General features: G+C 31.3%; 2 protein-coding genes across 3 annotated transcripts in view; one reads left to right on the top strand and one right to left on the bottom strand.

The window, feature by feature from the left end:
- LOC145241367 (RYamide receptor-like) overlaps positions 1-14,163 on the top strand; it is a 735,032-nt gene extending 720,869 nt beyond the window's left edge. For both annotated transcript variants that reach the window (XM_080104240.1, XM_080104241.1), the window contains one exon: positions 13,330-14,163. In XM_080104240.1, coding sequence (XP_079960366.1) covers positions 13,330-13,827 — 498 coding nt within the window. In that variant the 3' untranslated portion in view covers positions 13,828-14,163. The remainder of the gene's footprint in view (positions 1-13,329) is intronic.
- Positions 1-14,856, bottom strand: part of LOC145241368 (testis-expressed protein 47-like) — a 381,126-nt gene that overhangs the window by 1,060 nt on the left and 365,210 nt on the right. The gene's annotated exons all lie outside the window — the stretch shown is intronic.

Below are 14,856 nucleotides of genomic sequence, written 5' to 3'. Positions count from 1 at the left end.
GAGGCTTTAAATCATTGATGGAGTGGACAAAGTTTGAATACTTATGCGTGACAATTTATGACAAGAATTTGTGGACACTGTATTAGAAAACGACTATGCTATAATCTACAGAGAAGCAGTCCCGATGTAATAGGAGCGAGAAGTCCCTGTGAAGTATAGTCAAGGAAATTTCGCCTGACGTTAGGAATACAGAGGAAAACGGGTGAGTTTTTTTATCATTGCAGTAGGAAACGAGTTCTTGCTGTAAATGTCTTAGACGTATAACCGAAGATTGGAGCTCAGTCGTGCAACTTCTATAGTGCTAATAATAGAGTGGAGAAAAACTAGCAAGGTCTTTTATGTAAGAAATGTTTCATAAGCAACACAAAAGTTTTTCCACTAGATTTCGAGTAAAATAATAATTTTCTAGATTGCAAAGATCGATTGATTGATTGCTTGAACACAAGTTGCAATAGGCCTGGAGGAGATTGACAGATAACTTTCCCTGTGTATTCGTACATAACGATAGGATTTGAATTTCCTTTTTCGTTGTCCGCTGTCATAGCCATGCGTCTAACCACGCACTCACCACCAAGAACGAGCTGACTAGATATGGAAGCTGCTTAACAAATTAAATGTTATTTCATTTCAACAAGTTCGTTTCTACTTGACTCCCATCTTCATTTTGCTCGTAAATTATTCGTTTGAAATTACATTTCCACCGATTCTACATCTGTCTTCCACCCGCATAATCATCTCATCTTCATCTTCCGACCTTTTGCTCTTCAAAAAAAATCCGCAGGGTTTTCTGAAGAAATAAACCTATGGATACACCTTTGTCTGTCTGTCTGTCTGTCTGTCTGTCTCTTTCCCTCTCTCTCTCTCTCTCTCTATATATATATATAGAGAGAGAGACAGACAGACGGACAGACAGAGACAGAGAGCAAGCAAGTGTCTATATAAAAACTACCGACTGTCAATTAGGTGGTTGTAGGTTCAATCCTTGTGTGCTAGTCTAGCTGCACTGATGAGCTGTGATACGGAAAACAGACCATATGTGGATGACTTTATATATATATATATATATATAAACACACATATATATGACATATATATGACATATATATATATATATACGACAACCCCTTTAAGAAATTCGTTTCTTATCGTTGAGCACTTTCAGTTGAATTAAAGTCGGTCAATTTAGCTCTTATGCATAGATCATCGTATAACGATTAGATCACTCTCTGACTGACGTAAATGAACATTTGAAATTAAGATGTTTAACTTCAACGTTATTTCACGCGGTTAATGGTAGCCGAACGGATTAGGACTTCGCTAATCGAGCCAGAGATGTATCATGTTGTGGGGTTCAAATCGTTCGACTGTTATTAATCGTGACAACCTGCACTGAAGATCCCGAAAGGATGAAACACTAGTGTCTGTAGGTAATTAATTATTATAGTAAAAAATAATTATATATATATATATATATATATATATATATATATATATATATATATATAAATTAATAGAAGTTCAGCCCGGCTTTGCTCGGGCCCTATGTACTGTTCATAACTTTATATATATATATATATATATATATATATATATATATATATATATATATATATATATATATATATATATATATATATATATATATATATACGGCCTCCGCTAATCGAGCCAGAGATGTCTCGTGTCGCGGGGTTCGAATCGTTCGACTGGTAGTAATCGTGACACCCTGCACTGAAGAATCCCGAAAGGATGAAACACTAGTGTCTGTAGGTATTTAATTATTATAGTAAAAAAAATAATTATGACAGCCCCTTTAAGAAATTCGTTTCTTATCGTTGAGCACTTTCAGTTGAATTAAAAGTCGGTCAATTTAGCTCTTATGCGTAGATCATCGTATAACGATTTGATCACTGTCTGTCTGACGTAATGAACATTTAAATTAAAATGTTTAAAATTCAACGCTATTTCACACGGTTAATAGTAGCCGAATGGATACGGCCTCCGTTAATCGAGCCAGAGATGTCTCGTGTCGCGGGGTTCGAATCGTTCGACTGGTAGTAATCGTGACACCCTGCACTGAAGAATCCCGAAAGGATGAAACACTAGTGTCTGTAGGTATTTAATTATTATAGTAAAAAAAAAATAATTATATATATATATATATATATATATATATATATATATATATAATGGGGTAATAAATTCCAACGAAAGAAAGATGTATATTTAAATAAGGGAGTAGTTACCAACAATGTGTATTTTTTTTAACATTATTTTATTATTACGTGTCTTGGTTTTTCATTGAGAATTATGTTTGGATCATTGTAGTAATGTTTTTAAGTCATTGAAATCGTTTTTACGCGCGTTTCAGACGTTCTGTGAAGCGTCCTCGTCAGAAATTATTTTCAAATGTGTTGGAGATGTAAAAATGGCAATTTTCGTAGTTCATTCGAAGTGTTTCCAAGGGGTGGGGGCTTGTAAGTGTTTATTATACATTGGCATGTTCAATTTTTATTACTCTTTTGTTGGGCTTGTCGGGGCCGCTGACCTGGCTGTAGTCACTCTCTCTTTCTGCTAGTGCTTTTTCTTTTACTTTTAGTGTGGGGTAGGGTGTGAGTGTGTGTGTGTGTTTGTGTGCGTGTGTGCCTGCGTGTGTGTGCGTGTGCGTGTTTGCTTTTATTGGTTTGAGAATATGTATACTGTTTTATAGTATTATGAGGTTATTTGCTTCCTAGGAAGGTGACTGTGATCTGAGGTCGTTACTAATGTGTATGTGTGAGGAGGGGGGACCAGCTCTTCTGAAATAAGGGTAGGGGTGCTTTCATTCTATTTGGATATTTATTTTTTGGATTATTGGATTTTAGTATTGTGATTTTTCGTTTTAGTCTTTTCGAGTATTCTTTATATTATGCTTGTTTAGAAAGAGGGGTGTATTTAAAATATGTATAGGGGATTTTTTAATGTTTCTATTTATTTGTCTCCCCATGTGGCTATGGCCAGACCCAGGATCGGTTCCTAGTGAGAGGAAGATTTTGTTCCCCAGAGGGGGGGGCAATTGGAGGGGGTATAGGTATGGGAGGGGGATGATAGAAGGGATGATAGTTGTTTCAGTCGTGAGGGGTTCTCCTCCACTGACTGAGGAGGGAGCGAGGTGTTGGAACAGATATTATACTATGGTTATAGGTGTTTCCTAGTGCTGTTGGTTTCGAGGTTAAGTAGGGTTGGTATTGTTCAGTGTGTTGTATTAGAGATAGGGGTGTTATATCTGTGCGTGGTTGTATGCACGCACGTGTGTGTGTTTTAATGTGTCGGTTATGATTTATGCGTGGGTGTGTATATGTGTATGTGTATGGATGTGCATGCGAGTGTACCTTGCATTTCATGTTTTTGTGTGATGATATTAGGCTCTGTTCAGTTCAGGAGTGAATCTGGTGATGAAGTTTTTTTCCTGTGTAAGTAAATAAAAATAATTGTCTGTTTGGAAGATTGGCATTATTTTGAAGCTGTTTCCACTGCATGTGTGTACGTGTTTTGAAACATAGAGGTGTCTGTTATCTGCAATTTTGATGTTGCTCTTATGTAAGGCCACTCTATTGCTGAAATTTTTGGTGGCGCCTATGTAGGATTTGTTGCATGTTGTGCATCTTAGTGCATATACTACATTTCTGGAGGTGCAATTTAGATCCTTTTTTATTTTGAACGTTTGTGCTGTGTTTTTGAATGTGCATGTGTTACCTTCTATTATTATGTCACATACTCCACATCGCGGTTTGTTGAATTTTGTAATCCCTTTTGTAGTATATGGGACGAGTTTGGAGGAAGTTAGGATGTGTTTTAAGTTTTTGGGTTAGCGTTTGCTTTTTATTATTTTTGTTGTTTTAAGTATGTTGTTTAGTTTGTCGTTCTGATTGAGAGGATAAGGGTTTTTGTTATCTGTGTGAATAGTTCTGGGTTTTTTGTGTTGTGTGTAGAGACGTATGCTAAAATTTGTTCTTTGTTGTGTTCTTTTGGGATTCTTAGTTGGTCTATTGGAATTTTTTCAGCCAGTTAAATACCTTTGTGTATTAGTGGTAGTGGATATCCTCTTTTCCGCAGTGTTATTTGTAGTTCATTCAGTCTCTAAAGAGGATATCCACTACCACTAATACAGAAAATCGATTAAAAACATTTCCCTAAATCTCCATACCCCTTATGTCTTATCTCGAGTCTATATTGAAAATTGACAGAGTAGTTTGGTAGGGAAATGTACACACACACACAATTTCACTTTTATAGATATATAGATTTAATGCATCAACATGAAATTTTGGAAATTGATATAATATTTCATGTATCGGCTTACATATATATATATATATATATATAAATTTTTAATTATTAAAAACCTGCAGAAAGTGCTCAATACTATTGCATAGCAAATATATTTTTATTACCGTTTTATTTGTTTAGTTACACATGTTTCGGTTACCGAATCGTATCAACGGCTTACACACACACACACACACATATATATATATATATATATATATATATAGTCTTTAGAGTTTTTAACCTTTAAAACTATACAAAAAAAAAATTTTATCATTCGTTAGAAAACCATCTAGTCAGTAAGTCATTTAATCACCTGCAATCACTGCATCAACTCGCTCTCGAATTTACTATAATACTAATAATTTATTTTTCAAGGGATCATCAGTTGTTTACCATGAAACACTGTTTCGGGGATTTAAAAACAAAACAGAATATTACATCATGGCTCTCCAGCAGTGTTGATCAAACACCACCACCCTTAATCTTAGGAAGAAGACATGTTACAAACATTTTATCCAATTTCCTATTCTTAATTGCAATTACTAACCTTTTCATACTATAAAAATGAATTTCTTTCCTGTGCGATTCACCAATTTCCACATTTAAAATGGATAAAAAAAACTCTGACATAATGGTTCCATAAAACACAAAAACAGGGCAGGTGCTATCATTATGCGGCATACGTATTATTTTAAAGGGGAAGGGGTTTCTTTTATCAAATATTTTATAAAGAAAAATCCCATCCTCAATTTTTATATCTAAATCCAGAAATGTAGCCTGTTGTCCTCTATGTTCACAATTCGATTTTAATTCGTTTGGATATATAAGATGTTTATTTTTTTTTCGAATTCATCATTATCGTTTATACATATAAGGTCATCTATAAAACTCCTACATCCATGAAAGTTATATGTTTTAGATATATCTGTTTTTAATAGTGATGACATATATATATATATATACACGAGTCTATGTAAATACAAATTTGCCCAAAATGGTGCAGGATCCAATCCCATTGGGATACCTATCGTTTGGAGTAATATTTTATTTCCTATTTGAAAATAGCATTCTTTAATAAGATGACTTACAAGTATTTTTAAGATACCTTTAGAAACACTAGTTTTGATATTTTTATTTTTACACCAGAAAGCTTTAGAGTTTTAAAAGTCTATATATTTACCTTTTCCACCTTCAAAAGCCAAATCTACAGTATCATTTAATTCTTTTATAAGTTTTTCGTGCGGAATTTTAGTATATAACGTACTAAAATCATAAGTAGTTATAGATTTTGCTTTTATTCTGGAATTTATTTTATCTAATTTTTCTTTCACTGGTTGGGAATTATTTACTACCCAAAATAGATTTATATTACTATAGAATTTACTTTTCAGGTAAAAATAATTTATTTGATTTATAATTAATTTAAATATTTTAGATATAGCTTTACTTAAAGGTTTAGTGATGCACGTCTTTGAACCTACAATAAATCTAGCACCAACTGGATTTTTAAGCATTTTAGGTATCCAATACATACATGGAAGATTTTTGTTTTTTTCTTCTAACTTTAATCCTACTTTTTCACTAATAATACTATTATTCAAAATAATGCTATCTAAATTACTATTACTTACTTTATAAGCATCCGAAACATTTCCTATAAGTCCTACTTCTATCAATAAACGTTGTATATAATATTTTTTACATATAAAAGCTATATTTTTTGCCGCTTTATTAATCGGAACTATTACAAACTTTTCTTGAAGTATTTTAAGTTCCTCCCGTATTTCTGAATTTTTTAAAAGAGGATTTGTTTTTCTAGGGAGTTTAAATTTTTTTATATGTTTAACCTTTTCATTTACGCATTCAAGTATACTATTTTTCCATGCATCAAACGTAGACTGTGCTAATTTATATTTATTTACCATAGACATAATAAAACCTTCTAGTGCTTTAGTTACTTCTTTAACGCATTTAGTGTAATTTAGGCATTTAGGTTCTCTATAATTCGGACCCTTACTAAGTAGTTTTCTTAATTTAGGATTATTTACTATCTTTGAATCTCCTGTAATTACATGTTCTATCTCATTATTACAGAAAGGAGAGGAATTACATTCATATTCTGGAATATTCATAATATTATCATTTATATGTATATGTTCTACCGTTTTCTTATAATTAAAAATCTTATTGCGTATTGTTGGCCCTAGTTTATATGTAACTATTGGTTTTTGATCTTTTTTCTGTAACTCATTAGGTAGTAATTGTATAGTTTTTTGTTTATTAAATATTTTAGGTAAATTTACATAATCAAAACCTTTATTTTCATACAAAACTACACACACATTTTTAGGTTTCTTTTTTATATCGTTCACTTGTAGCTTATATAATTTAGTATCGATTAATAAAATAGGCCTTCTATCGTATCCGGTTGCAATAATATTTTAGATGCTATTTCCTGCAAAACTTTCTTTTTTGTTAAATTAAGCAATTTACTTATATAATTGAACGACTCATAAATTTTATTAATAATAATATCTTTAATTTTACTAAAAAAAATCCTCGCATGAAATAACTGATTTTCTATTATTTCTATTAACATGAGTTCTATCTCTAATACCGTAGCGAGGCAAAGCTGGATATAATCTACCTATAATTTCAGAATCTTGTAAGTTATTTTTTTTTAACTTTATTCAACCCATATGGGTAAATTACTCGCATTTTTTAATTATATCGTCTTCCTTATCCTGACGCATCCTTAGGATATCGTTATCTACATTACCTAGACTATTATATCCATTACTTTTAAGTTTTTCAATTATTTGTACGAAAAAAGTCGACTGACTACAGGTTTCTTTAAAATGTTTAACAACATGAATACATCCTTTAGTGCTAGTCCTATGCAAATTCATGCGTTTATTTAGAGTCATTACAGTTTCCCCTACGTATTGTAAATTACAGTTTTTACAGGAGAACAGGTAGACCAAATTTTGGTACCTACATGACAAATCTTCTTTAGAATGATTTATAACAGAATAAATTTTATTAGTCACATTTGACTTATATTCTTTAGATGTTATAAGAATATTACAAGTTTTACATAAGGAAGCTCCACAAAGAGCAACCTTAAAATTATTTTCGGCCGAAGAAGTTCCATTTGCCACTTCGAAAGGAGTTCCTACTTCTATATTACTAATGACAACGGCTTGACCCTGTCGAGACATCTCCGACCTCCTTGGGTGGTAAGCCCTAGGGGAACATAAATATATATATATATATATATATATATATATATATATATATATATATAGTCTTTGAAGTTTTTAACCTTTAAATCTATACAAAAAAAAAATTTGATCATTCGTTAGAAAACCATCTAGTCAGTAAGTCATTTAATCACCTGCAATCACTGCATCAACTCGCTCTCGAATTTACTATAATACCAATAATTTATTTTTCAAGGGATCATCAGTTGTTTACCATGAAACACTGTTTCGGGGATTTAAAAACAAAACAGAATATTACATCATGGCTCCCCAGGAGTGTTGATCAAACACCACCACTCTTAATCTTAGGAGGAAGACATGTTACAAACATTTGATCTAATTTCCTATTCTTAATTGCAATTACTAACCTTTTCATACTATAAAAATGAATTTCTTACCCGTGCGATTCACCAATTTCCACATTTAAAATGGATACATTTTTTAATTTTTTAATTTATCAGTCTTGTATTTATAAGATTAGGATCAATCCATTTAACTACTTATCACCCCCACTATGATTAGTATTTAGTATATTTACATTCTTATTTAAAATTAGATATATAAAGGTTAAAAATATTTTTACATATATACATTTTTTTATTTATTTTATATGTGTGTGTGTGTGTGTGTGTGTGTGTGTGTGTGTGTGTGTGTGTGTGTGTGTGTGTGTCACTTTGTGTGGGTGAGTCCCTTCCTCATAGGTTCTGCTACAGCTGAGCATATCTTTTGCAAATTTCACACAAATGTAATTTACATGTCTGGCAATGTTCTTATAGATGTGTTTGTTATTATTGAAATTCGTCAGATAAGTATCGAAAATCGAAAAAATCCGATGTTAAAAATAGTCTATATTTCTTATAGATAAAAAAAGAAAAAAAATTTATGGGAGTATATTTTACGCTACTCCGGCAAGGGAGATAATAAAATCTTAGCAAATCATTTCTTCTTCGGAAGTATAGCTCGGTGGTATGTATTCGACTACAGATCTAATGATCCCCTGTTACAAGCCTGGATGTACTTTACCATTTTATTTTTATTTTTTCTTATTAATGAGTTCAATTTACGTTAAAAGAAAAGATGCCGTTTACAATCGCCGTAAATTATTTCTTCGTTTATATATTTTAAAACTAAACATTAATCACGAGTGACTTTTTCAAAGTATTTAGCGTCAAGCCCAAACATCAGCTGACGTGATAATGTAAACAAACACAGATAGAATTTGATGAACGATCTGATCATTATTATTTGTTTTATTTATTTATTTATTTATTTTGCGAATTAGTCCACCGACAAAAGTATTTTTCATAATATACAATATTCAATAGAGGGTTGCTTCTACAACAATATTAAGCCATCTGCATAAATTGAAATATCATGTTTAAGCGTGTTGTATGACTACTGTACGATTGAGCAACGCTAAGCATCCAGCTAATATATATATATATATATATATATATATATATATATATATATATATATATATATATATATATTTGTTGTAAAAATCTAATGGATATACATCTTAAGAAGTTGGTGGGGACAGGATATTTTTACGAAAACATAAATCGTAAAATTGCCTACCCACTAATGAAACAGCTGTAATGGAAAAATCCAGGAAATAAACGAAGGTTATAAAGAAGAAAACGTGAGTTTTTAAATTTTCAACAAAACTTTGCAATATATATATATATATATATATATATATATATATATATATATATATATATATATATATATATATATATATATAAAGCTGAACGTCCGTGTGTGTGTGTCTGGTCACGAATAGGCTCCTATATGGTTGACTATTATAGAAAACTGATCACATATAATGATAGAAGATGTATCGAGACACAGGAATGGGTATGTTTGATCTGGCATAATGATGATTCATTAAAATTGTGGGGTCTGCGTACGCGTCTGGTCCACAAAGTATGGAAATAAAAAATTTAAAATTTTTTAAAAATTTAAAAATTAGAAAGAAGTTTAGCACTTACGAGGTGGTGAACTAGCACTTGATTGATTAGTGACTCAAAAAAGAGGAGTGTAGTAATGGGCGATAATTCAGCGGATTAATCCTTTCATCTTGAATACTGCTACAATAGACAATTTTCCAGCTATAATGAGAAGCAAGGCACGACAAAGAATCTGTTGTAAAATTTGGAGAAGACAGGGGCTACCTCAGCAGAGCACTTATTTATTACTATAACATGGATGAGATGAAACCAACACGTCTGGGTGATTTTTGTCATCAGGGACATGGAATAGAGTGTGGCTTCTGTTCGCAAAGGAAAATTTGAGAAGGGATAATTTGTTGGGTCTAAGGTGGAGTTGGGAGTGAACAACCGAACAAGCAGTTCAACCTTATCATTATATTGGATAGTGGGAGAAGTATTGACTGTCCACTATACACTGGGCTATTATAAATTTCTAAAAAATTCACAATTTCCTAGTTTCTGCGACTCAATGCGTTTTCTGGTTATTTCAGTGTACATTCTATTGTCTGCAGTTGCAATGACTTCTAGCTTCTGTACATTTGTACTTACTTGAGATTATGACGACTGCATTCACGGCAGGTTTTTTAGCAGTGCACGATGGCAACTTCCCAGATTGTAGTGAACCATTGAGGAGAGTAGGGCTTGCTATATAATTTCTTTGTGAGAACATGTGTTTCAATATATGCTTCGGCCCATTCAGAAACTTCACTTACGCATCGATTTCTTGTTTCTATTAAGTTTTTCCCACTTGTGTTAGACTTATGGCGGCTGACTCCGCGGCGAGCATGCTTCTATCTATCTAGATTTTTATATATCTACCTTTCTGTCTATTTATCACTTTATACAGTTTATCTCTCTTTCTTTTTATCTATACTTTTTTTTTATTTATCTGGTTTCTATCTAATTACTTATCTATACACCCATCGCTCTTTCAGTTTATCTATCTATATATTTACCTATCTTTCTATTTATAAATTTATCCATACTTTTCATTTCTATCTTTCTCTATATATATTTTTATGTATTCATCTTTCTACCGATTAGTCTCTCTATATATTTTTATCTCTCTATATTTTTATCTATCTATACTTTTTATCTACTCATCTTTTTATGTATCTGTATTTTTATCTATATATATTTTCTATTTATCTTGTATACTGTATATTTTATCTGTCTATCTTCGTATTCATCTATGATTATTATATATTTTTTATCTATCTTTGTACTTGTCTATCTATTTTTGTAAATCTATCTTTCTATGACTCTCTGTATAAATTTTATCCTTCCATCCATGCATGCTTTTTATCTAGACTTTTATCTATCTATTTGTCTATCTATCTATATTTTATACAGCTATACTTCTATCTATCTGTTTCTGTATACGTGTTATTTCTCTATCTTTTTATCTACACTTTTGGTCAAAATGCGATAGAGTACCAAGTTACCTTTAAAATATTGATTTTGGTGGGTATTCGAATCTGTTTTGAACGAATGTCACATTTTAAATTTTCGCCAACAAGTATTTATTATCCAATATATCCATAACCAAATGTGATATCCGTTCAAAACGGGCTCGAATACCTCTTATAAATATTTAATTAGATATTTTTTGTTATTGTTTTTTTCTTTTTCGTTAATTTTAAAATTATTACATGAATCTCCGAGTAATTTCGGGGTATATTTTTTCCTCAAATATTTTCCTTTTAATGTATTGCAAATTGAATCACAACAAAAGATTTATTTTGATTTTAAACAAAACCAAATTATATCAGTTTGTCTTTAGTATAAAACATGCTACTTGAAAGTTTTCATAAACAGTTGAAAATAGTCGACGATTGGCAGGTAAAATGACAAAACGATGTAAGAACAAAATATTAACAACGCCCCCCCCCCCTTGTTACGAACGAATTTCTAATAATAATGTTACTATTTAGAAAACCATTTTTAACATCGAGAGGGTGTTGGGCTTCGTTAACTATTATGTGCCTTCCTTCTATGAATATTTAAATTTTATTTTAATTATAATAATTTGGCGTGTTATTAAATTGATTTGCTTTGCTGTAAAAAAAAACAAAAAAAAAAAAAAACGAGATGCAATTTTTGAAAAGTAAGACTTTAGTTGGTACTTAATGGCATTTAGACTATTTTCTATGTATACTTTTTATTTATGTATCTTTGTATCTATTTATTAACATTTCTATATATATATATACTTCTATCTATATATATATATATATATATATATATATATATATATATATATATCTGGTTGATGCTATCTATTTTTGTCTGTTTTAATATCGCTTTTCACCGAAATCTTTTCATTAATGGCGCACTGCCATCGACTCGCAAACTTGATGATAAGAATGCTGCTCCAACAACGGATGCCTAAAAGAGCATTAAACACATACAATTAAGCACATTATATGCACCGCACCCACTCACAGATACACACACATATTTTTGTTGCACATTGATGCACCTATAAAAGTACACCTATAAATATGCAACTATAAATATGCACCTATAATATACGCCTATAATATTCACCTATAATTTGCACCTATAAATATTTACCTATAAACATGCACATATTAATATGCACATATAAATATGCATTTATAAGTAGGCATTTATAAATATACACCTATAAAGACGTACTTATAGACATGGACCTATAAATATGCACATATAAATATACACAGATAAATATTCAGTTAGAAATATGCACCTGTAAATATGCATTGCTGAATATGCACCCATAAGCATGCGCCTAGGAATGTACACCTAGACGGATGGCCCTATAAATATGCACCTATAAAATGCACCTATAAATGTTCACTTATAAACATGCACCAATAAACATGAACCTATAGAAGGGTACCTGTAACCATACACCTATAAATATGCACCTATGGATATGCACCTATAAATATGCACCTATAAACATGCACCTATAAAGATTCATTTATAAACATGCACCAATTTTTGAAATAGTTTAGAACTTATAATTTTATTCCAATTCCGATTTTTATCATATATTTGCACTAAACTTGATTTATTTTTCAAGCGTTCACGTTCATTTCTTTCGCGTACACGTCAAACATTATACATGCTATAGTAAAGTTATATTTAAGAAAATAAAATTAAATCAGAAAGCAAATTCTATAATTGGCAGGATAAAACTTAAGAAATGATAGAAATCCCTCCACAAACACACAAAAGTAAAGCATTTAAAAAATTAAGACTAAAACAGTTATAGGTAATGTCAGCTTAATGAATGTTTAAGTCGTAATGTACCATAATGCCGAAGATGTATAAGGAAGGCACTATGCGTAACAGTAATGTTTTTAGCTGTAGAAGTCCGTAGTTTTTATAACCGTAATTAATGCAAACATACCTATTAAAAATACTGAAAGTTTGTGTGAAATTAAATATTTACCCTGTGATTTTTTGTAACTATTTATAAAACATATGTGTTAATATTAGGAAAATTGGATGATTATTACGATAATGCGCACCCGTAGAAATTCCAGCATGTGAAAAAAAATTTAATATGGTAATGATATGGTAAAAAGGAATATGCTAATTTCTTCTTAACATGGTGAGGAAAAACTGGAATCCATGAATGTAATTAAAAAAAAGGTTTTTTTTTGGTTTTTTTTGTGTGTATTTTTTTGTAAATGTTGATGTTTGTTTATATTCCAATATTTTATCGTTTCTTCCTTTTTTTTCTTTTTCTTTTTTTTTTTTTGCAGTCTGATCTGAAAACTTCGTACCAGAAATGTTGCAGAAGTTGTAGTGAATCTTCCGAACGTCAACCCGTCCTCGTTTGGAAACGAAATCTCGGCGCCAACGATAACTCGCGAGAGATGCAACTGACTAGATTCCTTTTGAATTTGGGCGACAAAATGAAGGGCCATTCAAGCATGAGTACAAATAGCAACACCTCCAACTCCAACACCACAACTACCACGGACACAACAACGACCATGCATTCTAGCACTAGCATCAGCAGCGGCAAGAAAGCGAGGAATATTCCGGAAAGTAGTGGAAACTGCTCGACCTTTAACGAGAGCACTGTACCGTTGCAGGAAATTGTCTTAACCGAGGAATCGAGTACAACAGATGCAAGTGTGACCGTCAGCACGATAGGAAACCCGATGTTAACCTCAACAGAAACCCTCAAAGACGAGACTGATACCCTGATGAAACAAAATGGAGTTAATTATACCAGGAATGGACTACCAAGATGAACCTACTAGACCTGATTTGAGTCATTTGCATTAATATTATAGATCATCAAGACACTTGTCAAAGGAGATAAAAATCTTAAAGATTAATGAATTAATATTCCGCAATGATGAAAGGCGGAAAGTAAGAGAACGATGTTGGTAAAAAACATGACGGACTTCAATGTTGATTTTAGTGTTCAGCTACATTTTGCGACTAAAATGCTTTTAATAATTATTTATTTTTTGCTGGAGGAATTTGATTGTTTTTCACGCAACGTTTTTTCTTTTTTTTTTTTTTTCAAAATGAATAGATGTATATGTATATATAAAGAAAACACGAAGCCATTTGGCTATTAATTGTAAACTTGTTTTTGTCAAGCGAGTGAATGTGATAGTTTGATTTGTTAATTATGAGAAAAGCTGGGAGAAGTGGATCGGGGGAAGAGATAGAGAGACTAGTGGACGAATAGAGAAAAAGAGGGAAGGGGAAAAGAGATAGAGACTGAGAGAGCGATATGGATTAAGAAAGGAAGAAAGAGAGAGAAATTGAGAAAGAAATAGGCAGAAAGTACAGAGAATGGACTGGAGAAATAAAAATATATAAATAGAAAGTGAGGTAGAAAAGGGAAACGATAGTGAATGAGCGAAAGAGATAGATAGAAATAAATGAAAGAAGTAAAAGAATATATATATAAAAGAATATATATATATATATATATATATATATATATATATATATATATATATAAATAATTGCTTTATATACAGACACTAGTATTTCACCCTTTCGTAATTACCAGTGCAGGAAGTGTGACGATTGCCGCTGGTCGAAGAATTTGAACCACAAAAATATATATATATATAAATATAAATATATATATATATATATATATATATATATATATATATATATATATATATATATATATATATAGAAAGGGAGAGAAAAAGGAAAAGCGAGAGAACGAAAGAGACTGAGATAGATGAGGGGGTAGAAAGTCAAACCTAATGCAAAGAAAGAAAGAAAGAGATAGCTAAAGAGAAAGAGAC

Source organism: Euprymna scolopes, chromosome 20 (genome assembly GCF_053919585.1).
Source record: "Euprymna scolopes isolate OS-2025 chromosome 20, ASM5391958v1, whole genome shotgun sequence".
Classification (NCBI taxonomy): domain Eukaryota; kingdom Metazoa; phylum Mollusca; class Cephalopoda; order Sepiida; family Sepiolidae; genus Euprymna; species Euprymna scolopes.
This window is presented reverse-complemented; position numbering and strand designations above follow the sequence as displayed.